The sequence below is a fragment of the Falco biarmicus genome, chromosome 4 (assembly GCF_023638135.1).
Source record: "Falco biarmicus isolate bFalBia1 chromosome 4, bFalBia1.pri, whole genome shotgun sequence".
In the NCBI taxonomy this organism is placed as follows: domain Eukaryota; kingdom Metazoa; phylum Chordata; class Aves; order Falconiformes; family Falconidae; genus Falco; species Falco biarmicus.
The window spans coordinates 88,249,357-88,275,241 of record NC_079291.1 but is presented as its reverse complement, the minus strand read 5'-3'; the positions used below and the strand labels follow the sequence as shown (position 1 = coordinate 88,275,241).

General features: G+C 36.9%; 1 protein-coding gene across 5 annotated transcripts in view; it reads right to left on the bottom strand.

The window, feature by feature from the left end:
* The window catches only part of KCTD5 (potassium channel tetramerization domain containing 5), a 37,046-nt gene that overhangs the window by 10,357 nt on the left and 804 nt on the right, over positions 1 to 25,885 (bottom strand). For 2 of the 5 annotated variants that reach the window (XM_056334310.1, XM_056334309.1), the window contains exons 2-6: positions 16,393 to 16,501; positions 15,177 to 15,268; positions 13,943 to 14,038; positions 10,694 to 10,810; positions 4,289 to 4,414 (exon numbers count right to left, since the gene is read on the bottom strand). In XM_056334310.1, coding sequence (XP_056190285.1) covers positions 4,289 to 4,414; positions 10,694 to 10,810; positions 13,943 to 14,038; positions 15,177 to 15,268; positions 16,393 to 16,501 — 540 coding nt within the window. Of the gene's footprint in view, positions 1 to 1,505; positions 1,565 to 4,288; positions 4,415 to 10,693; positions 10,811 to 13,942; positions 14,039 to 15,176; positions 15,269 to 16,392; positions 16,502 to 25,885 lie in introns of all 5 variants that reach the window. The other 3 variants (XM_056334308.1, XM_056334311.1, XM_056334312.1) reach the window with 3 other exon arrangements.

Sequence of the window (25,885 nt, the reverse complement as noted above, 5' to 3'; positions counted from 1 at the left end):
AGAGTAGAGGGGAAGAATCACCTCCCTTGACCTGCTGGCCATGCTGCTGGTGATGCAGTCCCAGATAATTGGCTTTCTGGGCTACAAGTTTATGTTGCTGGCTCATATCCAGTTTTTTTACCCACCAATATCCTGAAGTCCTTCTCTGCAGTGCTGCTCTCAATCCATTCATCACCTGGTCTGTACTGATACTGGGGACTGACCTGACCCTAGTGCAGATCTGACAAAAAGATTCTTTATTTTCATGTTTCAGTTCCATTTTTGCTCCAGGTGCACCACATCCAAAGTTGACAAACTCTAAACCATGTTGAATGAACTCTCATATCGTAGGGGCCCCGAGTGTGATTGCTTCTTAGGGAAGCAGAACAGAATAACTATTTCCTCCCACTCAAAATAAATCTGGTGCATATAGAATAGCGTTTTAAGGACTGTTTGTCTCTCAGGCAGCTTAAGAAGCTTGCTTTCAATACCAGCACAGTGCCAGTTTATTTTTTTCAAAAAAGCTTCAGATCTGATCCATTCCTTACAGCCATTCCTGAAGACTTGGCAAAATACCTTATTCTACCTGAGCAGTAGTTTCTGTTAGCATCAGTTAAGAAAATAAAATAGGTTCTTCTTCAGCCATGTGGAAGCAACACTTGAGAAAGAAGAAGTGTAAGGTTGTTTTACAACTAAAAAGTTCAGGTGTATACATGAGAAGCTGGAGTTCCATCTCATGCAATGGTAAGTATCTTCAATTTATACAGGCTCAAATGACTACCCGCACACTGTATCACCGAATATTCAATGATAAGTTACCTTCTAGAAATTGGATAGTAGAATAAATATGAGCAGTGCTTGCAGACACATCAGGAAAAGGTTGGAACAGTTGTTCTTTGTGATGCAACTTTGTGTTCTCCCACTTGTGACTTCAATAAGATGTCATACTAGAGTGGAAAGGACCTGATCCCTCCTCAGAGAGAGTTGTTTCCTATGACAAATATAACTGTAGCACCAAGATCACAATATTTACTTATATTTGCCAAGTCTTGATTCAAAAGTTGTCAGTTCCAAAATTATCAGAAGACCATCTTTTGACTATGTTGCACTTCAGTCAAGTTCACTAACTTTTTGCCAAATCAGACATTTACCAGAAATGTATACTGTAAGTTTGTATCAGATGACCCAACATGTAAAAAACCCCAACATTTGAACAGAAAAGCTGGTGCATGGAAAATAAAAATGAAAAGCAATTCTGACCCTGGAATCTACATGAAGAGCTCTCCTTCTCAGCAAAGAGATTGGTTCAAAGGAACCAATCACAATACAGCTTGTAACAGTAACACTAATTATTCTGTTGAAGAAATAATATCCAGAACAGGAAAACTACCTTTGCTAACCGTGCCACAACTATAACCACAAACACACACACCACCAGGGCTAGCCAAAGGGCACCACTACTGGGGGTAGGAATTGGATGGGGCAGAAAAGCATCTGGGTAAAATCCTAGGGCAGCTAGTGCTCACCATGACATTTACACTTAATCTGAGTCATTCATATCGTAATCCGTTTCTTCATCCTCACTCTGAGTGGCATGCAGCATGCAGCAAGTATAGAGAAAGGAAGGGAAAAGAAGAGATTGCAAGTGAGTCAGAGCTGCAACAAAGTACAGTCCATTTATACTTGAAGCATCTGGGAACGACATTTATTTACTTTTATCTGGGACTCCCTCTCTTTGTAAGAAAGTATGACAGCAAGGAATTTCAATGAGGAACATTATAGATTTCATTAAAATTTCCTTTTTCAAATGTCCTAAAATCAGCAGATAGAAGTCAACAGTGCCATGCAACAAAACAATAGGGACCAGAAGTATAGAGAAAATTTAAATAAAACTGCAAAGCTGGTACTTTAAATCCATGTAACTCTTCACCATGGATGGGAAAGGATAGCACTTGAGAATCTAACTCTGGATGCAGATGTTATGAATAAGCTTTGGTCATTTGTCCCAAGAGTGACAGATCAATAAAGTGGTATAAAAGGGAAGAATGCTCATGTGAATACAGGTTATCTTTCAGTAGTGCCATGCTTACCAGTTAAAGCCACTGGAACCATTTAAGTCAATGTCCCCAATGCCGTTAACCTCTTTTGCTTAGCTGTATTAGAAGGTTATGTGGAAGTCAACTACTAACTTACTATGCACATTGTTTTCCAAAAAAAGAAAACACAAGAAAAAAAATCTCTTAAGAAGGAATGAAGGTGAAGCTTGATTAAATGGGCTATCAGAAAGTGTTTTTTCCTGTTCTGAAAGTCCAGTATTATAAATTAAAATTGAAGTGCTTGTCAATAAAAATTACATACTGGTAGATTTTTGTTTTCTCTAACCTAACTTCCTGTAAAAGTGATAGGAAGACTTTCTCATGGCTTCTAGAAGTCAGTGCCAGTACATGAATACGTTCTGTATATATCACTGGATACCAGATTTTCAATCATATGAACTTCACAAAGACCAACTCTGACACTAATGAACAGATTGCAGACTAGAGGATTAACATTGGCTAAGAGGGAAATATTGAGACAAGAGCTCCCAAGGTCTATCCAGTCAAGATTCCTGAACACAGCTGTCAGAAACTTCTCAGCAAAAAGTTTTTTTTTTCTTTTTTTTTTTTTCCAGGCACAATATAGATCAATTTTTTTTTTACATATTAGAAACACAATATATAAAAAATAATTCTTCAAGTATTGTCATTAATTACTAGCAACAGCTCAATTGTTCCAGGGCAGAAAGACTGACTGTTTAAAACTCCAACCAAAAATAAAGTAATTATTATTCATCACCCTGGTCAAATTACGCTGTGCTCTCTTCTCTGAAACAACGACAAAGAAGCACTTCAATGATTCTGCTTCTCTCAGAGTGACTGAATCTACAGAGCTGTACTGCACAGTGAACTTTTATATTTAGGATTTAATAGTTTCATTTGGTCCATATTTTCTTTTACATTAAGGATGCAGTGTAACTCTGGCAACTTATGAAGTTGCCTGAAGATGTACTACCATTCCTTATGAAAATGTTTATTAGGTTCTAGAATTCCATGTTTTATTTCAGGTACATATCTCAGCCCTAAATTATTACCACACACTTCTTTAACTTGTCTACTGCTAAAGTTTTTCTGAAGCACTCTGGCAAAAGCAGACCTTGACTAGGGTTTTGGAAAGAGTGAGTGTGGCTTTCCCAGGTTTACTGTTTACCCTTGACTACATTAATGCCTTACAGCTCTTTGGAAGTTTTATCTCAACCATTAGCATAAATTAATCATTTCAATAAGAATCCAAAAGAAAGTTTGGAGCGTTTTTATAGCGCAATTTACATAAATGTCTCCATATGTGTAGCTGGATAACCAAGTGACAAGGCACAGAAAGCAGTGAAGTTTTACCTATTTGAGGCCTCAGTGCCAAGACCCAGATCAATTCTTAGCACTATTAAAAAAATTTCATTGAAGGAGATTCTTGAAAATGGAATCTTTGATGTTTTACCAATTGCTTTCCATCTACATATACTAAATCAAAAGCTTTTAAGCCAACTACAGAAGTATCCAGTCGTCTGTAGTCGCCTCCTCATACAAAGTAGATACAATGATAAAAACTGTTCAATATGCACTGAAGATAAGACTACACTTAAGTACATAAGCAGTCTGCCTTACTACTATTCAGTTGTGTATTTACATTTTCCCTTGTACAAACTCTGAAAGACAACCAAGTAAAATGCTAAGATATTGTGCCCATTACAATCTTTTTATAAAGCCAGTTACAGAAAAGTAGAGAACCAGGTAGAAACCTGAAAATATTAACCTAACAAATACCTTCATTTTATAACATATTGCATGGGTATGTTTTTCAGAGACAGCATATTACAACCTCCATTCCTGATGGTAAGACTTCTTCAGCTGAACTCAAGCAAGAAAAACAGGTTTTGACTGAACAGTGGCAGAATAAGGAACCATTCAAATGCATCAGAAACAAAACCTAGATTCTCAGCTGTAACACCAAACATTTGCCAATACTCAAAAAAATAGGACAGGTATCAGGAACAGTACAGAGTATTGCATGTAGAGAACCCATTTGGTATAAGAAATGCAAGGTGGCTGTACCATTTACAGTCTCTCATACAATGGACAGGGAACCATTATTAATCATAAGTGAAAGGGAAAAAAGGCAATTAAATAATGGTCCAGAACAAAGGTAGGCCTAGCACAACTTAGTGAAGCCCACCCAATTTGACACCATTTCTTCAGTCCAACGTTTAGTAAATTACCTTTGCTTTTTCACTGGGTTCACTGGTTGTGCCATAGGGAGTGTTATGCAATTCCTTTGAGACAACACACAGAAACTCAGCCTGATCTTCATTGCCATAGTTATAGGATGAACCAATACTGACCAGCTGAAAGATGGGGGGAGAAAAAACAAAAAAAAGTCAATCGCATTTCCACATTAAAAAAATTCCATAAATACTTGTCATTAGTACAAACACTCCTCAACCTTCAGACTGTTGGTTGTGCCTGAAGCATGATTCTCCACTTCAATGCAAACACATTTTGATGTTGACAAATACACTGACACTCTGATGATGAGATAAACATAGTTTTTCTTTTTAAACATTTACATAATTAATGATTTACGGTTATGATTATACCGTGAAAGAAAAGGCTACAGAGGCAGGCCAGTAGAGAAGTAGCCTGTTCCCTGTTTCTGTTATTTACTGGAAACTTTCCCATCCTCCAAAGTTAATTTTTAAAAAGTTTGTATGTGGTATCTTAAATGTGGCATGATTTAACATGTAAATGGATGCATGCAGGAAACACTTTAGCCTGAAGGGATACCCACCACCTTACCTAGAGCAATGGTACTTCTATTAAAGCACAGTTTGAGTAGACAAAGACAAAATTTTCATTTGATTGGAAAAGAGCAAGACACAGCATGGTGGGACACCAAGCTTAACATCTGAAGCTCATACCTACTGCTACAGGGAAGTTAAGGAAGCACTACAAGCAGAAGCCATGTATAATGAGACATGATGTATTTACAAGCTTCTACAAGTCTCAGTATTGAATCATAAATGACAATTTACTGAGAAAGAAGGATACACTCAACATCAGTACGATCATCAGTACATTTATCAAATGGCAGAAATTTCATGTAACTTGTCTTACCTTACACACTTACTAATGCTAGAAGCTTTACATAGCCTGTCTTTCCAAGTCTGAATCAATTCAGATGTAGCTGGTTCACATATTTTAAAGGTTTACTTCAAAAGTCTGACAAGATCATGTATGGGGCTATTACTATTGACACAGATCAAAGCCCTAAAAATCAACCTATTGCACAGGTACACTCTATCTACATGTTATTACCAAAACTATAGTAAATCTACCTACCAAGTCACCACACATTATCAGGCTGTCCTATTCCCCAATCTCTCTTACTTATATCATTAAAATATCCTGGTAATGGCCCCATAGAAATGGATTCACTTGTTTTTTAGGGCAACAGCATTTGCAACACCATAGTTACCTGTCTAAATCCAAACTCTGTACTGTCATTAGTCTAGCAGAGCACCAAACAGAGTAAAAGCCTTTTTAAAGCAGGGAAGATGCAGCCAAGATGAAATCTTGGTTCAGAACCCGTACTTCAGTGATAAGATTATTCCCCCAACAAAAGTGGAAATACACCAAAGTTAAACACAGCTTCCATATAGCACTGTCGGGAGAAAATAAAGCCTCATAGTACTTTTAAGGAGAGAGGAGAGATGTGCAGATGTTCCAGCACTGTGGTAAGACAGCCAAGCAAGCACCTCCACAGACAAAGAGCAGCAGGCAGTATGTCTGCACAATGAACCAACCTGATGCCAGGCCTAGGCAATGTCAAAGTTTTTGGACCCTGATGGTATTACAGCATACAAGGCTCAGCGTCCAATGAACAGTACTGGCAATCAGAATTCAGTGCTCTCAACCTGCCTACTTTAACTACACTGTCTGGGTGTGATCACCAGAAGCATTTCCCTCCCTCCTCCACTCCTAACATCACTCTAATTTTGCAAAATGCATACATAGTCAGTAATGAACACAGGCAGATCAAAAATGAATGCGATAAAGATGTTTTTTCCACAAAAACCATGTAATGAAGATACAAACTCCCAGTTTTTTTAGAAGCACCAATACATCCTCACTGGAATACAAAGACACCGTTTATCTTGAGACATTAAGTCTATTAATCTTTCACAAGGGATACTCTGTAGTCTGCACCATAGCATGTTTGTATAACATAGAATCATAAACCCCAAAAAGTAACTAGTTGCTTAGTTGCACAAAATGGGCTAAGAAAGTCCACTGAAAAGCTGGAAAATCAACCCAGACTTACTTCATATAGAGAGATTTGTTGATTCTCTTCCCTATCAGCAAAAAACATCATGCACAAATTTTCAGAAGAAAAGCAGTTAAGCTGCCTCTAAGTCTGCTGAAGTGGTGTAAAGTTTATCCTATATATTATATAGCAATTACAAACCATATAATTCAAATACAGTAACTGCTTCAATTACTGAGATAAAATGTAGGACTACTTTAAACAGTAATTTTAACCTACTTAAAGGCTAGAAAACATTCAAAAAGCTGGATACATGTTTAAATAAAGCCACACAATCTACCTTCTCTGAAGAGAAGTTTGAAGAATAATTTTGATTTAGTATACAGCCAACTTTTCTTCTTGCAAAATGGCAAGAATCTGATATCAGATAAGCTATGATAACAACTACCAGAAGGAAATAGAATTCTTTACTCATTGACAGTCAAAATAAATAAATTACCTCTCTGAAAGTTGATATGCTACAAGACCCAAACCATCAATCCTAGTCCAAGAAGGTTGATAGGTCCTCAGCTGATAGCTGCTCACATCCCTCACTAATGCTTCATAATCTAAAAAAGCTGACCTTTTGCACCTATGTCTTTCTAGGAGATGTGGCAGACCAATTACTTATTAGCCAGTTGGATAGCACTATCAATTTAGCTGACTGCAAAACATCTGGATGACTTTTTGCCATTACTACTCAGCTGGTGCATTTCAAGATAGTCACTCTTGCAACATTAAACACAAGTTCTTTGAAACTCCAACATGTGATAACTCTTGTAAGCAGTTCCACATACGTGCAACTAAGAATGTATTATTGGCATAGTATCAATAGCATGCTAGAAACTTCATTGTAGCTTTTTGCGAAGAATCAGCAGTAATAAGGGTGATGGAAGAAAAAGAAACCATGGAAAATTATTGCAGATTAGAACTGAACTGTTGTGTCTGAAAGTCTGATCAGAAATAAAGTAATATTTTAGCACTTGTATTCCAAAAGTCACCCCACTGTTCCCAGTGTTGGTGGCAACACTTTAAGAAGGATGCTGATAAACTGGAAGGAATTGCTAAACTCCCTGACCCCATGTCTGTCTGTCCCTGCCATGCCTCCCCATCCCCCCCAAAAAAGAACCTACAACAAATCAGAGTAATCTGAGGTCTGCAAAACATGCATTACAATGCACAGGAAAAGGATATCAGATTATCCAGCCTACTGTTTCTCAGACTTCTGGAAAGGACAAACTCTTTTTGGCTCATGGGGCTTAACCAGTAGGGAGTTTTAGTGACCAAGAACTTAAGGAGGAAAAAAAGAACATTTTGAAACTCTGAATTTTGTAGATTTTTCTGATTCTATATAAATTTATATACATGTGTGTATGTATTTCTCCTCATGTTTTTTTTCCTTCCATGACCTGTTTCATTACACTCCTTATTAAAGCAGTGTGATCCTGCTTGAGCGTCCAGGAGCACCAACAGTGTCATAACCAAGCACAGGAAAATGACAATGTTACTTATCACAGAAAATTTATTAGATCATGATCCATTCACTGCACTGAATAAGGGTGCTGACACTAGTAGGCTGTCAGCTGTAACTAAAAAAAGACAGGAATGGAAAGAAGTATTATTATTATCATAATTAATTATTACTAATATTAATTATTATTACAATCATTATCATCATAATTAGATCAACAGAAATATATTTATTTGCATTATATTACTTTATGTGCCAGTACAGGTCAGGATTTTCCTGAAAAGACTTAAGAAATAACAGGGAAGTTCCTGTCTCATAAAGATTGAACTTCTAAGTAAGATAAAAGCTGACAATCAAATAGAGCAAAGTTAAAAACCACAAACAGTCTGGCATACATAAAGTGGTTGGTGACTACCTGATGCCTAGCTATGGTTAGGCGTTTTTTTCAAAGAGGAAAGATTTAAGAATGATTTCAGGGACAATAATGAGGTAACTTTCTGAGAAACTTTTCCTAAGTCTGCAGCTCTGTGAGAGTATAACTTTCAATTTCAAAAATTTCAAAATAGACTATTTAAGAAAAACAGATGATAAAAGTAGTATAGCTGAGAGAACAGGTCAAATGATTCCTGCATCAAGTTACTCAATGGCAGCAAAATATATGAATCGCTTCCTGTCTTGAATCAATGACTGTACACCTAAAAATATCCCTATGAATAGGCAAAATGGTTGGTGCATCACTTCTAGGAATGTTGGTTTTGAAGTGAACAAATTTCACGCCTAACTGAATTGAGAGAGATCTCAAAATTGGCCGCTATTTCCATAACCTGCCTATGCAGATTTGCTATACTAGTTTAACAATATTGATTCAGAATCTATACAGTACATTTGCAGGACAAATTAGCAATAGTATTACCATCACAGATAACCACTCCAACTTGCACAAACTGCATCCCTGTCTTTCTTGGCTTCTCACTGGAGTTACTCATATTAACTAACTCTTCTACTTCATGACTACCAACTTCCTTCTCTTTGTGTGATGGTCTGATTCTCAAAATCAAGTAAAGTTCATAACAATTATTCTCAAATTCTATTCAAATATTCTTATATTTGAATATTAGTTCTTTTTCAGACATGGTGAATTCCTTGTACACTAGAAAGTTTGTCTTTTTCTTGGTTTTAGATAGAAAAAAAGAAAGTCCTCTCCTCATTTTTTTTTACACAGGTTATATGCATGTAAGAATGCCCCTATGGCTTTTAGAGTTCATTCTGCTGCCTTCTCAAAGGATTTGCAAAAGGCTATAGAGATACATACACATCAGTTGTTAAGCTGAGCACTGAAGAGTGAAACCAGGATCACAAGCATATTTAGCATATTTATTTCAGGTCTCTTAATGCAATTGTCAGACATCAAATTGAGGAGGAAGGAAAATAATTCCCTTCCAGTTGTTTTTTTTTGTGGGGTTTTTTTTGTGTTTTTTTTTTTTTTTAAATTTTATACCCGCCTTTCCTCATCTCCCATTTAATTATGCTGAATTTTACTTTCAACTACCTAGGACATCAGCGCATGAATAACATCATGCTGCCTGCACCCTACACATCCTTAACAACAGGTCACATTTCCTACTCGGTTCCAGAAAGTCTGCAAACCCAGTGCATTAATTCCACATTTTGAATGTTACCTATACAACTTTAAGAAACAGTTACATTGTTGGTACATTGAAAGCAGATTCTGGAATACAACTAGGCAACATTCCAGGTTTAAAATCTGGAATTGCATGGCTAAGTGCCCATGTGAACTCATAGGCAAGATTCGGCTCATATCAAGCCACTTTACTGTCATGTTACCTTCATGACGTTATACAGATCTTTCAGACTGAGTGAGCATACATATAGCAAGGAAAAGAACAAGTGCTCAGAGTATTTTACTAATGAAAAATACCACAGAACACCAGGTTCCCAAATCAATTCATATATGACACTTCAAAACAGAGCACAGCTACTTAAAGAACTGGAAACTGCCTCCAATGTTACTTGTTAGCAAAAAATCCCTCCCAGACTCTTCAACACTGGGAAGTAACACAGCAATTTAAAAAGCCGTGACCTGAGGGTGAGGGGAAAGATGAGACAACCCAAAAAGCCAGTAAGTGAAGCTATGATCCTTCATTTGGGTTTTGAGGAAATTTCCCAAGGGGGGAAAAACCCAAAACAACAAAAAATAAAGCCAACACCCCCCCCCCCCCCCCCCGGACTTTCTTCCCACTTGAGACAAGATTTAAAACTGCTGGTTTTGTTCTCCCCTCATTCTTCCACATTTTATTTCTGAAAAATTCTGTTATTTGATGTTCCAGTTTAAAAATATTTCATCTGCCTAAAAGAGCGGTTAACTTCTGAGTTAGCAGAAATAAAGGGTTTGAACTCAGAACAAAACTGGCTATTAGGTGGATGAAATACACTCGAACTGGGGCAATGATTAACAAAGAAATGTCCCTTTCTGAACCCAGTGAACTCGAAGCTTTGTTTACAGGGCTCCTAATGTTTGGATCAAAGGCTGCTAACTTTGGAGGAAGATTTAAGGAAAAGTCACCTATTGAGAAAGTAAGAACTTTTCTTAAGGAAAACCCTTAACTAAGTAACTGGGGGTGGGTGGGTTTGTTGATTGCTGTTTTATTATTTTTACAATATAAACATTCATAATGTATAATGAAATACTGTGAATAAAAGCTAGTCACAAATACACACAAATTACTATGTGCTGTACATCCAGGAATAAAGTGGAATGATTTGAAAGCAGCAGAAACGCAAGGAGGCCAAGCATATCAGTGTGAGGGCAAAAAGAAAGGTGTGACACACCTCACTGCAGCATTTCTGGAAGCATCTCTCTTCCCCTTTCACTTCCCGTGACACTATGAGCAGATACTCTGACTGCTGGGCCCGGCCACAGCTGTACTGGGAACCTATACTGACAAGCTGAAATAACCAATCAAAGCAAAACACAAAAAGAAACCTTTGTAAAGCTGAAGCACATACTGTTGTCCAAATCATACAAATAACAGATGAGCTGAAACGTTCAGGTAACATTTACTTGCCACTAGAACAGGTTGCTATCAAGGTACAACTTTAATTTCAACATACTTCAAATTTATGGAGGCAGTTGCAAAGCCCTTTGCAATTTCAAGGGAAGTTAAGAACTACTGATAAGTCAGAAAACTCCCCACATCACTGTGGTGTAGCCAACTACTCTGTAAAACATAAACAGTTTGGTGCATTATGAAAGTGAGCATTATTTTCCTGTCATAGTTGCCATGTTGCAGAAGGTAACGTGGATATAAGACTGGAAGGTGTTATATAAAGCTGATATATATATATATCAAGGCTGGGTATGAAAGAGCTTAATCTTGTTCCAGATATTGATAAAATACAGCTCAGGAAACATATGAAGTCAACTGGAGGAAAAAAGTTTGGTGCTCTAAATTGGTTTTAGAAGATGTAATTTACAGAAGATCCAAGAAAATACCTGGAGTGGAAAAAGCTGTCTGTCTTGTTCCCATAAAAATCAGTACCAAGAACTCTGTTCACACTTGCCAAATTTCTAATAACTCAGAAGTTCAAAACCACAGCTGAATTTCTCAACTTCTTATTACAAAAATTATTTTAACTTAATAATGCATGGTAATTCCTAGCTCATTTAATTTAAAGCATAGCCTGTCAGTGCACTTAAGAAAGATCAGAACTTTAAATTAAGTGTGAACAACCAGAAAAAAATTGCCTATTTGAGTAAACTGGAGATTACTATTGATGAGAAGGCTCATGAAGAATGAATTATTACTTTTTTTATCCTGTTGTTGTTATGTGAATCATTTTGAAGGCAGCAGCTAAATACCATCCTTCTATACAGTAAATGTATTTAAGACAGCACTATGGTGCAACACTCAGGTTACACTCAGCATTAAAATTTACATGACTGGCATCTAAAGCCTTTGTATGAAGCAACTTTGTAAAGCCCAAAGTTTCTCTTTGTGCAGTACTGCCAAAACATTGTTTTTTCTGATTGCCTGAAAAGGTAACAATTGAAGTAAAAGATCATCTACAAAATAACCCACTGAAATCACAAAAGTGGGGCAGCACAACTATTGCCAGTAATTTTTGAACTTGGACTGATACATGACTGCAGTATCCTAGCAGCACTTTCACTCCTACTCTTTGTAAAAGTGCATCATTACATCCACCTAAGTGCACCAGAAGATTAACATCTTCCAGTCCTATTTAATCACCACATCCAATTGTATTTTACAAGAAAATTTTGAAATGTTAAGGGGAAAGACATATTTCTGACCAAAACCAACCACTAAAAGATACTATATGTGGCACAGAGCACAAGGACTCTCAACCCATAGTAATATTACGCCTCTGAAAAAGCTGATGATTTCTACCCCACCAATGATAATATGTACGAAGTGTGGTAGGTGCCACCCCAAAGTCTGCTTCTGAAGGAAGCATGCTGCTGAGCAACACAGGTTTAGAAAAGATAAAAAGTTACCAAAATGCTACAGTGTTCTCAGATCCTAACAATAAAACTGTTTAGATTATACAGAATATTCTAATCATGTTTCACATGAATGGTGTCTGCTAAAAGCAGGTCTGCAATACAACCAAAAGAGAGGATGGACTAGTCTGAGGTAACGAGAAGCTGAGTATTATGAGACCATACAGCTGTTGTGTTTATGTACCTCAAACTGGGCGTCCAAGAGAAAGCAACATGGGGGACGGAAGATGTAAAAAGAAAGCTGATGAAACAAGGACATAATGTTTAAGAAAACCACTTGAAATTTTCCAGTTCTAAAAGATTCTAAATTCTAAAAGAGATTGTAATATTTTTTTCAGCAGTTGTACTGTCACAGCAGTACCGCTCCCAAATACAATATCCCCAAGGAATACAAGGCTTTAGGACAGGTAAAAGCCATAGTATCATTTAATCTGTTAAAAAGTAAAGAATCTGTATTTGTAATGAAAGCGAGTTTCTCATGACAATGAAGAGCGTAAAAAAAATTTTTGTCAATGTACTGGTCAAGAAATAGTCATGTGTATTACATGACAGCTTTTCCTAGGGACTTACATTCAGCTTCTGGCATGCTAAACAGACCTGCTAACACCTGAGCCAGAGGACTGAAGCGTAAGGAGCTTTTTCTGTGCTGGTTTAGTTTATTTGATCACGGCCATCTCCATGACACCAGCAGCTTACACATTTCATCAAATATAAACAGAACATTCTCTTTTACCTTTGTGTGCCATACTTTTTTAAAACGTTGTTTTGTTGTGTTATTAGAGTGAGACTGCACATGACAAGAGCTTTGTGCTTACTCCAGCCTCTCCTACAGCTGGCACCAGACGCTGCAAAAAGTGCTGGTAGCTGAGCACTTGTGTCTCGCTCAAGAGTTAACAGATTCCTTGCTCCAATGCAGTTTAAATATTCTGGTAGGTTAGAAATGTGAAGGATGAAGCGGCCACTTAGTTTCTTACCTACAGAGATTAGCAAAGGTAACAGAGATCTTGCAATTTTACAATACATTCTTGAATGTACACACAAACTGACTTTTATGCAGGGCAAAGAATGAAAACATTCACGTAGCTCACACCTATCCAGCTTCACATTCATGCTGGTTACATTCACCCTCCTACGTGTATCCGTCCTTTATCTGAAGAACCCTTGTTTGGGCCTGACAAACATTCATCTCCCAAGCTAATCTCTTTTACTCAGAGCTCTTTATATCTGACCTACCATTTGTATAAACTTGTAGTAGTTAATTTTAATTTATTCACCTTTCAAATGCTCGTGTGTAACCACTGAAGAATTAAGCTTCAAACATGATGTAGATGTTTTTATAGAAAGTTAGCACAATGTACCTCCTGGGAAGCTACAATTTTGTTGTTCTCTGACAATAATACAAATATAAAATTTTAACTTAACTATGTATCTTTATCTATCCAATTTCTGAAAATGACTGGACTTAAAAAAGATGCATAGAATTGACTTTATACTCCTCTTTCACATAATGGAATTTTTAGAAGACTTTGTAACTATATCCTGTATGGTTTTTTTACCTGTTCAAATTTCCAGCCATCGGACATTGTGGAAACCATTTGAGTGAGTTCCTCTTCCTGGCACTGCAGCACCCTGTACACATGTTTGACTGGCACCTTCAAGAAGAAACATAAGATGCTCAATACAACATGGACTTCACTGTGTTTGTGACTTGTCTAAAGTTGCCCTTCCTCTTTAGAAACAGTAAACAACACCACCTTGAACACTCCGCCTTTCAAAAGAAATCTCATCTGTTCAGAATCACCTTGCAGAAGACTCAATGCTTAACAAATGTTTCAGGGACTAAAAGTGCTACTTAACAGTTACAACAAAATATTCTTAAGACTTACCTATCATTCCATGTGGTAGCAAACCACATCATTCAAAATCAAGGCTGAGGTTCTGCAGAGGCTAACTTTATGGAATGTCTGACCATATTCAAAAGTCTTTTATTTCCCTATCAAAGTTTCCCATGCAGAGCAACAAATAAGTAGGACCATTTCAGCTGAAACCCTTTAGAAAATGCTATGAGAGCAACTCTGCTATCCCACAACCCGACTTCAAGAGAAATCTGCAACATGATTTTGTAATGTCTCCATGAGCGCTCAGTTATCAGGGAAGGCCAGAGTGGCAGAGCTAAAGAACAAACTTGAATACTTTCTTTACTTAACAATTCCCCTATCATATTCACTTCCATGAAGAAATAATCATGAGCTGCTATGAGAAGAGGCAGATTCTTCTTAGCTACATAGCACTACAAATAAAGAAACTAACTTTGCTACAAAAGCGTGTCACAGGAGCTGAACAGCATCAGTACATATGCTGTATAAACACACTGTATAAACATACAGTGTAAGTAACAGTTGTACTGTAGGTAGGCAATCTCATCATATTCAGAGTATTTAAACATGAGAAAAATATATTCTGCAAAAGCTGTTTTCTAAAATAACTATTTCCAGAAATTATATTATGACAAATTCTGCTACTACCAGACATTTTTGATCAATTCTTTAGAATGTTTTCTGTTTTTGAACAAGAACTAGAACCATACGTCTGTGTCCTTTGTAAGCAGACTAGCAGGTACTGGCGATTTAGAATATTAGTCTTTGCATCCTAATAGTTCCAGCTCAGCCAGTGATGGAAGCCATGCAGTACCTTACTGGGGAAAGGAGCAGTTAAGGAAAACAAAAATGGAACCCACCCACTACTTGCCATAGAACAAATAATCAAAACCACACTAGAAAACAGCCTCACCTGTGAGATCTTGCTGTCTCTTTCTCTTATTTTGTCCTTTACCAATTTTATTAGTGATGTGATATTGTAGAATTCAGCCTCTTCCAGTACACCTAGTATGAGAACATTTTTTGGAAAGACAGTGTAACCAATGATTCCAGGCCAAAACCCCAACCAATTCCTAAGATTATCTTCTCTATGGCTATGGAAAATGATTTCTCTTGCCCTAGTAAAAGTTTGTTTACCAGCCTAACAATTCTGGCTTTGTTCAGGCACATGTAGTTCAAAGTTTAGCTCATTCTGACAAACTGTCCTAAAAAACCCCCAAAGAAAACTGATGCCATTTCACATACAGAATGAGAGGCTGGACACAAAAAAAAGGAGCACAAATGCCATTCCATAGCAGACAGACTGATCACCACAGCTCAGCCCCTGCCTCAGGCTGGAATACGAAACAGAAATTAAAACAATCCCACTGGAAAGCTCTGCAGCTCCAAGCGTGCAGAAAATTTTTCTTCCTGTCGTTTGAGATATCAGACCCTGAAACAAAAGCTTAAAGATATATACTGCAGACTGCTCCCACTCACATGTTCAAGCCTTACCTGTTCTCCACACATACTATGTGTTTAACAATGCACATGGAAATTATGTTTCACACTATTTCCTGCTAGTATTGTTAGACTGTGTTTCTCTTTGTCCAATTTCTTCAAAACCTTATTAATACAGTTTTAGTACTACATGGTTTAAAACAGTCATCCTCCATTAGTGTAAAGTAGATCATCAGTTTGAGACAGGGAGGGAGAAGCTGGGGTCAGAATTTACTCTTCAAAAGCATATTCCACACATCTGAACAACCCAGAACTGCATTCTTACTTCGCTTTACGTTTTCTAAATCTTGTTTTGCAGCCAGTATTCTTTTGCTTGAATCCAAATATTTCACACAGTCATGCAGAAAAGATACAAGATTATACAATAATGGGCATCTCTCCTCATATTTGAATATTTATGCTCTCTTTCTAACTGGGGATGGGGTTTGTGAAGTCAGGAATCATACTCAAAACACTCAAATTACAGCATATACTATAACTGCATGATACCCACCAGCTTCACTTGAAACAGATCGAAATGCTACACTGATTAAAATTTACCATTTACTTGTAAGTTAATTTTGGTGACTCAAAAGCAATGAAAATAATAAGCAAGTGACAAGAAAGCAGGAGATTTAGTAACATCTTACCTTCCTCAGCCAGGTCCTTGTTAATAACCAGCTTCCCATGTCTGAGATAGTTCAGCACTGGCCCAAAGTAGGTTGGGTCTCTGTCTATTAAATAGGCACCCGTTTCATCCTAGATTAGAGAAAAAAAAACACCAACCAAACAAAAACAAACCAAACAAAACCCAAAACACACAAAAAAAAACCCCAAGCAAACAAACAAACAAAGCCAAAAACCCCACAATGATTTGAACATCCAAGCAGGAATTCAAGCTAATATTCAGCTTTGCATCTGAATAGCAATTAGGTATTCAGACACAGTCACATTCCTTAAAGCCAAATTTATTAAACGCATTATAAGGAATTTAACAACAAAGTTGTAATTGTATCAGACTGATCACTTGATTCAATCATGTACTACACAACTTCTCTTACCTGATCAATTCCCCCCAAGCCCTCATAAAAAGATTAATAACATTGTTAGCATGAAAGATCTAAGTAGTAAGTGAGAACACTGAAAATTAAAGTTAAAAGTAACACTTAAAAACAGGAAACTATCGTTTTGTTTGGAAACCTGAAGAATCAGAACAAAGGCTGTATTCCAGTGAGGTTCAAATACCAGCTTTTCTTTCTTCTTTTTTTTTTTTTTTTTTTTTTTTTAAATTTCATAGAATCACAGAATATCTCAAGTTGGAAGGGACCCATAAGGATCATCAAGTCCAACTCCATTAAAGGCAAACAAACCTATCTTCTCTTTAACCTCAACAGGTTGTTCTAAAAACATTTGGTTTTGTCTTAGCTCAGATGTACAAATACTCACAGGCTACTGAGAATGGCTGTGTACCAAGCAAGGGTTGTATGTGCATCTTCTAAAAAACCCAAAAGTATACTGAAGATGCAGTTCCTACCTACCTCACGCAGACAAAGAGAGATAGATCAAACTAACTGATGCTCAGTTTACTGAACACTGCACAGCATTTTGTGGAACACAAAATACAGTTCAAGAAATTCACCTGCATAGATGATATTCTTGACAAAGAGATAAAGAAGCAAAATTGATTATTTCCTACATAATTTAGAGTCTGTGTGTGAACACTTGTGATCAGTGCAGTACTGACATACTTTGTGCTAGCCAGAGGTCTAAGGAAGACTGGTAAGACAGATATCTCATAGATCCGCTGCTCCTCCTTTCTACTGTCCAGTGGATCACTGCCAGCATTAATCCTTTAGTACCTAAAGTTTTGGTGCAGTAGATATCCTACAGATATACGCTGGAGAGATGTGGCAGCACCCCAAATATTTTTTTTATTTATTCTTATTTCTAATATAGTAGTTTACAGAAGATACTAAAAAAGCATCAGTACTAACAACAAATCCTAGTTAAATTTGAATCATTCTCCCCCAAAACTACATGTGATAGTAATACCTGCTCTTCCACATGAAAAAACATTCTACTGACCCAATCCTTTGCATCTGGGCATTAATGTGGATAGGTACGATTTGAACCATGATACCTGAAGACTCTCTCTACTTAACAGTATCTAAAGTTCCTAAAATGTTTTATTGGAAAAAGGATGGTAGATGTCTTTTCAGGCACATGGATTTAGTTTCTGAATAACTGTGCTTGTCTAACCAGAGTTGGTAGAACGTAGAAAGACCAGAGCCTGAACTACAAACAACATAAACATCCTTCTGTAGTTAAAAGCTAAATGCTTTACACACTCAGACACACTGCCATTTTAGAAATGAAGGGGTGTCATAGTTTATATAAAATTAACTGTTCAAGAAAATGGTAATATATTAAAACATGCTGTCAGTTAACCTACACTCAGAGCATACAGTGCTTCATGAAGTCTAATCACAATTTCTTCTGACCTAAACTCATAGTCTCACAGAAGCAAGACTATGCACCAAACCCAGTAGACAGATGAAGTACAGAAAATGGTGTACTTTTAAGGGTTGACATTTAAATATATTTACAGTACCAAAACACTTCAAGAATGAACAACCTACAGATACAACCCAAAGAAATTAAATTAGCTGACAAGTGTATGAATTATAAGCTGAAAAGTATTATTTAATACAAGAACAGAAACCAGTGCAGTTGGAAAGGAAGATCTAAACCTGATGAAATGAAACACTGTTTTAAAGAAAACAGCACAGTCTTTGGTCATCAGTTGAACTGAATTAAGAAGCATACAGGCTTACAAAACTGGAATTCCTCTCAGTTAAGGGAAAAAAAGTCTCTAGAAACAAGCTTCTTCAATAAGATTATTGTAATCTTTTACACTACAGTGTTTTCTCACATCACTCTCTAAAGTCATGCCGGCCACCAGCCCTACGCCATTACAGAGACAGACAGGTAGGTCACAGAAGCAAAATAACTAAAAAGCTCTACAGGAAATCTCAAGTAACAATGGTTACTTCACTCCTTACACGAAAGGGCCAAATAAAAAAAAGCAGATATTTTTTTTTTGTCTGTTTACAGACTACAGTGCCTGAAATTACTCTTAACTGAGTAGATTTCTGTATATTACACAAGCTCCCAACAAAACCACAAAGGGAACAAGCTATGTCAGGTCTTCTCTTTCAAATTCTGCCTAATGAGGTCATCAGCAGACTGCATTACCTGAACTCCTTAGCCTAGCATGCACATCAGAGTTTATTATTAGCACTTGTACCAAAAATGCTTTACACATACTGACGACATCCACTCTATGAAATATAAGAATTGCATGTTTTCTACCTATCTTTAATCATTTTCCTCATCATCCACAAACTTTCTTTTTTTCCATGCTATTGTTCCTCACCTTTTTTTTTCTGTTACACTGTTCCTTTCCTGACCACTCAAATTTTCTTCCTCACCAAATTACCATCTAGAATCTATAAAAATGTTTAATCTTCACATCGATAAACACAAATGCTATACCAAACACGTGTACTACACCACACAAATCAAGTGCCATCTCACTAGTGTCATAGTTTACTCTGTGAAGCCCCTCCAGCAACTACATGTCTTCAAAAAATATTAAAAAAGAAGAAAAAAGGAACCCAAAAGTCTTACAATTTATGGTGTAATAGTAACTTCTTTTTTACATTAGTAATTATCAATAGTTAAAGTTTAAGAGCTCTGGCTAAGTTCTTACAGTGAGCAATCCAAATTCTGTCAACAGCATTCGCTTCAGTGTGTAAATTCCACGCAGAATTACGAGTAGACTGAACAATTCAGAGTAACTGGGCACTTGCATACCCATATTACAGATATGGAAAACATGCACTAATTAACATTCTTCCAAAGAGAATTATGTGTTTTGGACTTTGGACCTTACAACTCAGGTATCCTGTAGACTAAAGCCTGAGAGTCAAGCCCCAAAATGTAAAGAACATTTTAAAAATATGCAAAGAATGCACAAGCAAAAGAGCCACAAAACTGACTGCCTAGGTATCTTCCTATAGAAAATACCTTCTCACTCCTCCTTTACAGTAAGCTGCTTGATTATCCTTCAATCTGAAATCACCAAGAAAAGCCGATTATGCTAGATCTTTAAAGATGTTTATGTAAACATAAATCCAATAAAAGCTGACATAGTAATGTAGTCATCTGCTCCACTTAGAACTCAAAATATGGGTTATAAATCTTTGCACAATTTTGGGATATTGTCAGGATTGGCTTCATCCACACATTCATGAAAACACACTGTATTCTCATTGTAATTCGCTTTTTGGACACTCTTTCTAAGGAAACATTTTTGTTTTATTGTACGGTATGAATAATAAATTGCACTTCAAATGTGATTTAGACAGTTTAAATGTGTAGCTACAGTTTGTGCCAGTGTAACTGAACTAGCCCTAAACTAGCTTGAATGTTAATAGACTGTGTTGCCCCAGCTATGCTACTTCCTCTGCTAACTAGTTAATTAGGTTTTTACAAGCTTTGAGCAAGTTTGAATCTTGACTGACACAACCAGTGTAGGTATTTTGAAGCCATTTCCCAGGTTTCAGGTGAATACTACAAACACCAGATAAATCCATATTCTAATAACATCTCGGTTTTCCCTCTTGTAGATGTATTCTATACAAACAGGCGTTAATGTTTACCAGAACAGCAGCTGAAACTCAAGTTTCCTCTCTCTTCAGTATAGTCACATCACCTCACGTTTCAACCTCATAGGTGTTCCATACAAATTGTGCTACTCTTCGTAAGGATGCTCAAAGCAAATGCTCCAGTCATCTTTCTGCATCCAACACAAAAGCAGTAATTAACCACATGGGTGTTTGTATCTTTACCCAGCTCTATTTTTGTACTAAATTCTTCCCTCTACCAAGAGTTTTTCCTTCCTTGTCCATAAGTACTAAACCTTTCCCATACCTGCTCCTTTTTACAAGGACATCATTTAAAAGACAACATTGCTGAGCTACAGTGAAGACCGTATTTGTTTATTGTCACTCTCCAACACCAATGTTTAGTCCAAGTTACAAATACCATGGAATTTTAGAGGAAGCCTAATAACTTGCTCTTAAATTTTCAATCACCTGGTTCAGCATACCAATGAAAAGTCAGCGTAGCTCAGAATCGTATTCTTTCTCCCTTAAGAATTAACCCTATTGTGTATCTACAGTCCAGCATTCATGGAGACAGGAGACTCAAAATGCACATGTATTTTCAAAGAATTTGAAAAATATTGCCAAAACATGTAAATGATCATGTATTCCAGTCTCAAACATTTCTACTTCAGTCTTTATAGAGACTGAGGCTCAAAAAAACCATAATGAATACTTAGTCTGATCTTCATTTAAAACATACACAGCACTCAATTTATTTACAGTGAAATTTAACCTTTAGAAAGCAATGATGAAACCTAGCCATTTTGTGCAAGCCATTCCGGTAACTAATTACTGTCACTGTTAAAAATATGTACTTTCTAGCCTGCACACCTATAGCTTCACGCTTCACTAGCTGGATCTTACAATACCTTTGCTAGACTGCACAGACTTCACTTTTAAGATTTCTAGTCTCCATGTATGTACTTCTGGACTGAGAAGTCACTCCTTAAACTTCTTGCCAAAAAAATCCCCAGTTTTGCTCTTTACAACCTTCCACCAAATTGTATTACATCTTGTGACTTACCCTCCAAGTTCTCCAATTTCTGCAGTGAACTTGAATTGTGAATACTAGAATCAGGTACAGGATCCCAGTAGGACTCAGAAGGAGGACCAAATACATACATCTCCCTAATCCCATTTAACCTTCTTCCTGAGAACTGCATTAATACACTAGCTGAAATGTCAAAAGTGTATTTCTAGTTAATTATCTTTGTTGAGGTCAAAACTGGTCCAAAGACTTCTCAAATACTTTTCCAGAATGGACACACTCCGAAACCACACTGCCAACTCTTGGCTCAAAGCCGTGTGCTTTTAGATATGTGGGTATCTAAAAAACTGACATGACTTACACATACTGAGCAAGCCGAAGTTCTACTAAAGGCAGCAACATGCACAGAAATACAACAGTATCTGGCACTAAATCTAGGTTTAGAGATAATTATCTCCCCTACCCCCTGTGCTTTTTAGATCTTGAGCTAGATGCCCAGAACACATTTTTCTCAAACTACATCACCTAAAAACTTTGAGCATCAGCAGACGGCCAGTACTAATCAAAACTACACTAATAACAAAACCCACCTAACTAGTCAGAAGTCTCGTGCACAAATAAGTTTACCTCAGAATAATGACTACAATTAAGTTACTTTTTAGTGCTGCCAGTAAGATTCTTCTAAAACACTCAGTGCTTGCTTCCTTCCTTCTTTAACAGATTCCACCTCAGTAGAATTATACTTAACTTTAAAAATGCATCAAAAATCAAGTGTGAATACTGTTGCCAAAAACCTTATTAAGAAAGGCTGACAGTCTTCTCACTTAGGGGAAAGTTTAAAGAATGATAGAACAGTTTATAAAAGAAAAACTGGTATATAGATAAAATAGGCAGATGCTGACACCAGGAAATACCTGGCAGTAAAACTTACAGTACAAGCATCAAGTAAGTTAAACAAGGATGAACAAGTGAGCAAGACTCTGCTTGTCTTATTTTTACGTACTCATCTCTAAAGCAAGATTTAAATACTCCAGAAAACAAAACCTATTGTGAACAGCAGGATGACCACTACCACTCATTCATTTGCTCAAATAATTCTCAAATAGTCTTAAATACAAAGAAATCTTAAACAGAAAGATACGTACGACATTGTGAAACGTACCGAATTCAGAGAATCAACATCACTACCTCATTCCATTCAACACCAGTTTTGCCATAGGGTGTGCCAAGGTTTATCTTTCTTCTGTTGCAACTGAAAACATACCTGATTGCAAGACAGGCTGCACAGCTTTGTTCAACATTAGCACGTGAAATAATGTAAAGGCAAACGTGCCACCTTTCTTGAAGCCTTTCAATTCTTTTTAACAGCAAGCATTAAGGAAATCCTATGATTTATGCAAACAACAAAAACCCCCATGTTGGTGTAGAAATTCCAGTAGAGGAAAATCACTATGTATGCAACTGACACTTGTGAAGTGCAACCCATGAACTATTTCAGTTTCTTGTTCTCATTTCTAATAAACTCACCCATTCAACCTCTTTCGGAACTTCTTAATATATCAACATGATTAATTTTGGTATGCTTCACTGGTTGACTTTAGGCAGAAACAGCTCTATTATTAATTTTTGGGTTTGCTTACAGGTCTGTTCTTATCTGAGATAAGCATTTCTCATGGCTTCGTTTTCTAAAGATTCTGATTTGGCAATCTTGCAAAACAAGAGTGTGAACTAAACTTTTATCTTCACAGACATATATTTACTGGTGTACGAGTTAGTTTAATTACTGGCTCTTCTGCTTGGTCTTGCTTCTAGATATGCAGTCTGCCCACACCCTTTTGTCAGCTGGGACATTAGAGGTCTCCACAAGCTGGTTTAACTTAAAAAATTATACCTCCTCTTTCATTTTTCCTGAGCTACATATCACATGGAGCATGATCAGGGGACTATGAAACGTGCCTATGAACTACAAAACGTGTTTTGTATTATGAGCACGATTCAGTATTAACCTCTTGAAAATACAGCTAAAACTTCCCAAAGTGAGTTACTGAAGTGCATCCCAGACAAATTCCCCACACAGGAAACATGATATACATTGTTAAGGCTAGTTCTTCCAAACAGAGGGCTGCGGCTATTGGTTTCGATAACGTCATCTGCTGGCCCATCCCTCAGGATTCTCCCTGCCCCACCTACTCGACATCCTCATCTGGAGGCAGAGGCAAGTATGTCTGGGGTGGGTGTTAACAGGCATCAGCCTACATATGAGCTCAAATACACATTCTCACTTTAAAGTTTAAAACTAGGTGTCTAAAACCCATGGGATTTTTAGGAAGAAAACACAATTTGGAATCAAACCCAGGGAATTACAGGTCAAAGACCAGATCTAATGCTCCAGGCTTTAAGAGGGCAGTATCTTTATCTGTTAGCTGCACCTTGTAAGAACGACTGATTTATGCGCACAAAATTGCACTATGTGGTAGTCATTGTAAGTAATCTTTAGCATATGACCGAGAAAGATCTATCAACTTACTATCAGGTTACAGCTCATAATGGCACTCCCAGAAGCAACACCATGAGGGAAAAAACAAATCTGTTACTATCAGATTTTGATTTACATGCACGTAGCAAAGGAGAAGAACCAGAGTCCAGGATGATAACACAAATACCATCAATTATTCCCTTGTCGTATCTGTGCTCATCAGTTAAAGGCATCTGATATTTCAAAACTAAACCATACAATCTATTGATATGCTATCATAACCACATGGTACATTCACAAACTTGTGAGACGTCAGGGAAGTCTTTTTTTCCTCTTGAAAGGAATGATATTTGTTATCATTCAGAGGGGAAAAAAAGGCATTGCTCAGATTACGGAGATGAAGATTCTAAAGATTCTGAATCAAATCCTTGGAAGAAAGGCTCTATGTGTTTAAGTGATCTTGGGTACAGTACTCTAAGAGGTAGGTCACTTCTACAAAATCCAAGATGACAAGTGACTGCAGGAACCAGGCTCTGAATGAAGTGAAAAATCAATGACCACAGATGGTCAAGACAATGGAACATGAAACTCTGACAAACAGTGTACTGAAAAGAAGACCATAGCCCATATTTAACCACGAAAGACTTTGCTTTTTGTACATCAAATTGAAGACATCCAGGTTTGTAAGCCTAGAGAATACTTCTTTAAATAACAGGAATTTCTCTAAATCTACTTGTCTCATGCTACTGATCTGCACAATAATCTATTAAAGATAACTATACCAGCTACAATTTTCTTAAAAAGGCTACTTGGAACGAAAGGGCAATGCAATTTGTTTGGGCTTACTAAAGGGGTTTCAATAGACTTCTACAATGGCAAAAGAAGATGACAGTCATATCTAAGCAGCTCAAATAAAATACAGGCATGTTCCTTGTAAGCAAAGGATATATTTCTATAGCTGTGACTGCAGCTAGCTTTAAGTTGTCATGTATGCTATTAAAGACTATAACTACGTTAGGTCTACCAATGTGGAAAAAGAATTCATCGTCTCTCCATATTCTACCAAATAGCTAAATAATCTGAGCATAAATTTATGATTCCCAAAAAGGTAAGTACAGTAAAAAAGAAAATGTTTAGATTAGTAGCCTCATGAAATTTTTGCAAGATAGCAACACCTCACTGACTGCGCTTGTGAAAGATGATTTCATCAACTGGTGAAAAAAGGCAGCCAAATGCCTTAATTAGAACTAAAGCATTGCTTCTAAAAATATGCCTTCTCGCTGTCTCTGATGATATTGAGAGAGCAAGCAAACAAGCCCTTTTTTTCAGTGGAACACCTGAAACATGTGCCTTTTATTTAAGAAACCTTAGAAGAAAGCTTTCCTACTCCTGCCCAAGTAAAACCAGCTTCTGACACATCAGCAAGCTACCTACATTTTAAAAATGACTTTTATAGGTCAGTTTGAGCTAATCCTCTTCAAAAGAATCCAAACCAAAGCAAAGACAACAAAAGCCAATCCCCACACCACCACCACCACGCTTTAAGGTATTTTCTCTAATTCTAGAACACTTTTTTTATTCAGGTTCTGTTCTCTATCTTCTTAGGCGTTTAAACATCCTTTCTGGAAGTTATGCATGAGAAAATTTACTACCAGTCTCACTGAAAAAAAATAATTAGTTGACATAGAAAAATCAGCTCTTTTATTTTCCACCTGTTGGTTATATGTTCAAGAGTTATAAGCTGTTCCCTTCTTTTCCTTAAGTGTATTGTACCGGGAGACCATTTTTGGCAGTTTTGCTCCAAAATCTCTTTCAGAGTCAGCATTAGATACAAATACTTTACATCCATTGCCGCATACCACTCCATAAATAAAATTTTAATCAGTAATTTTTCTTTCCCTACTAAAAAATGAGTCAGAATGAATACCGGAATACTCAGCATCACCCCG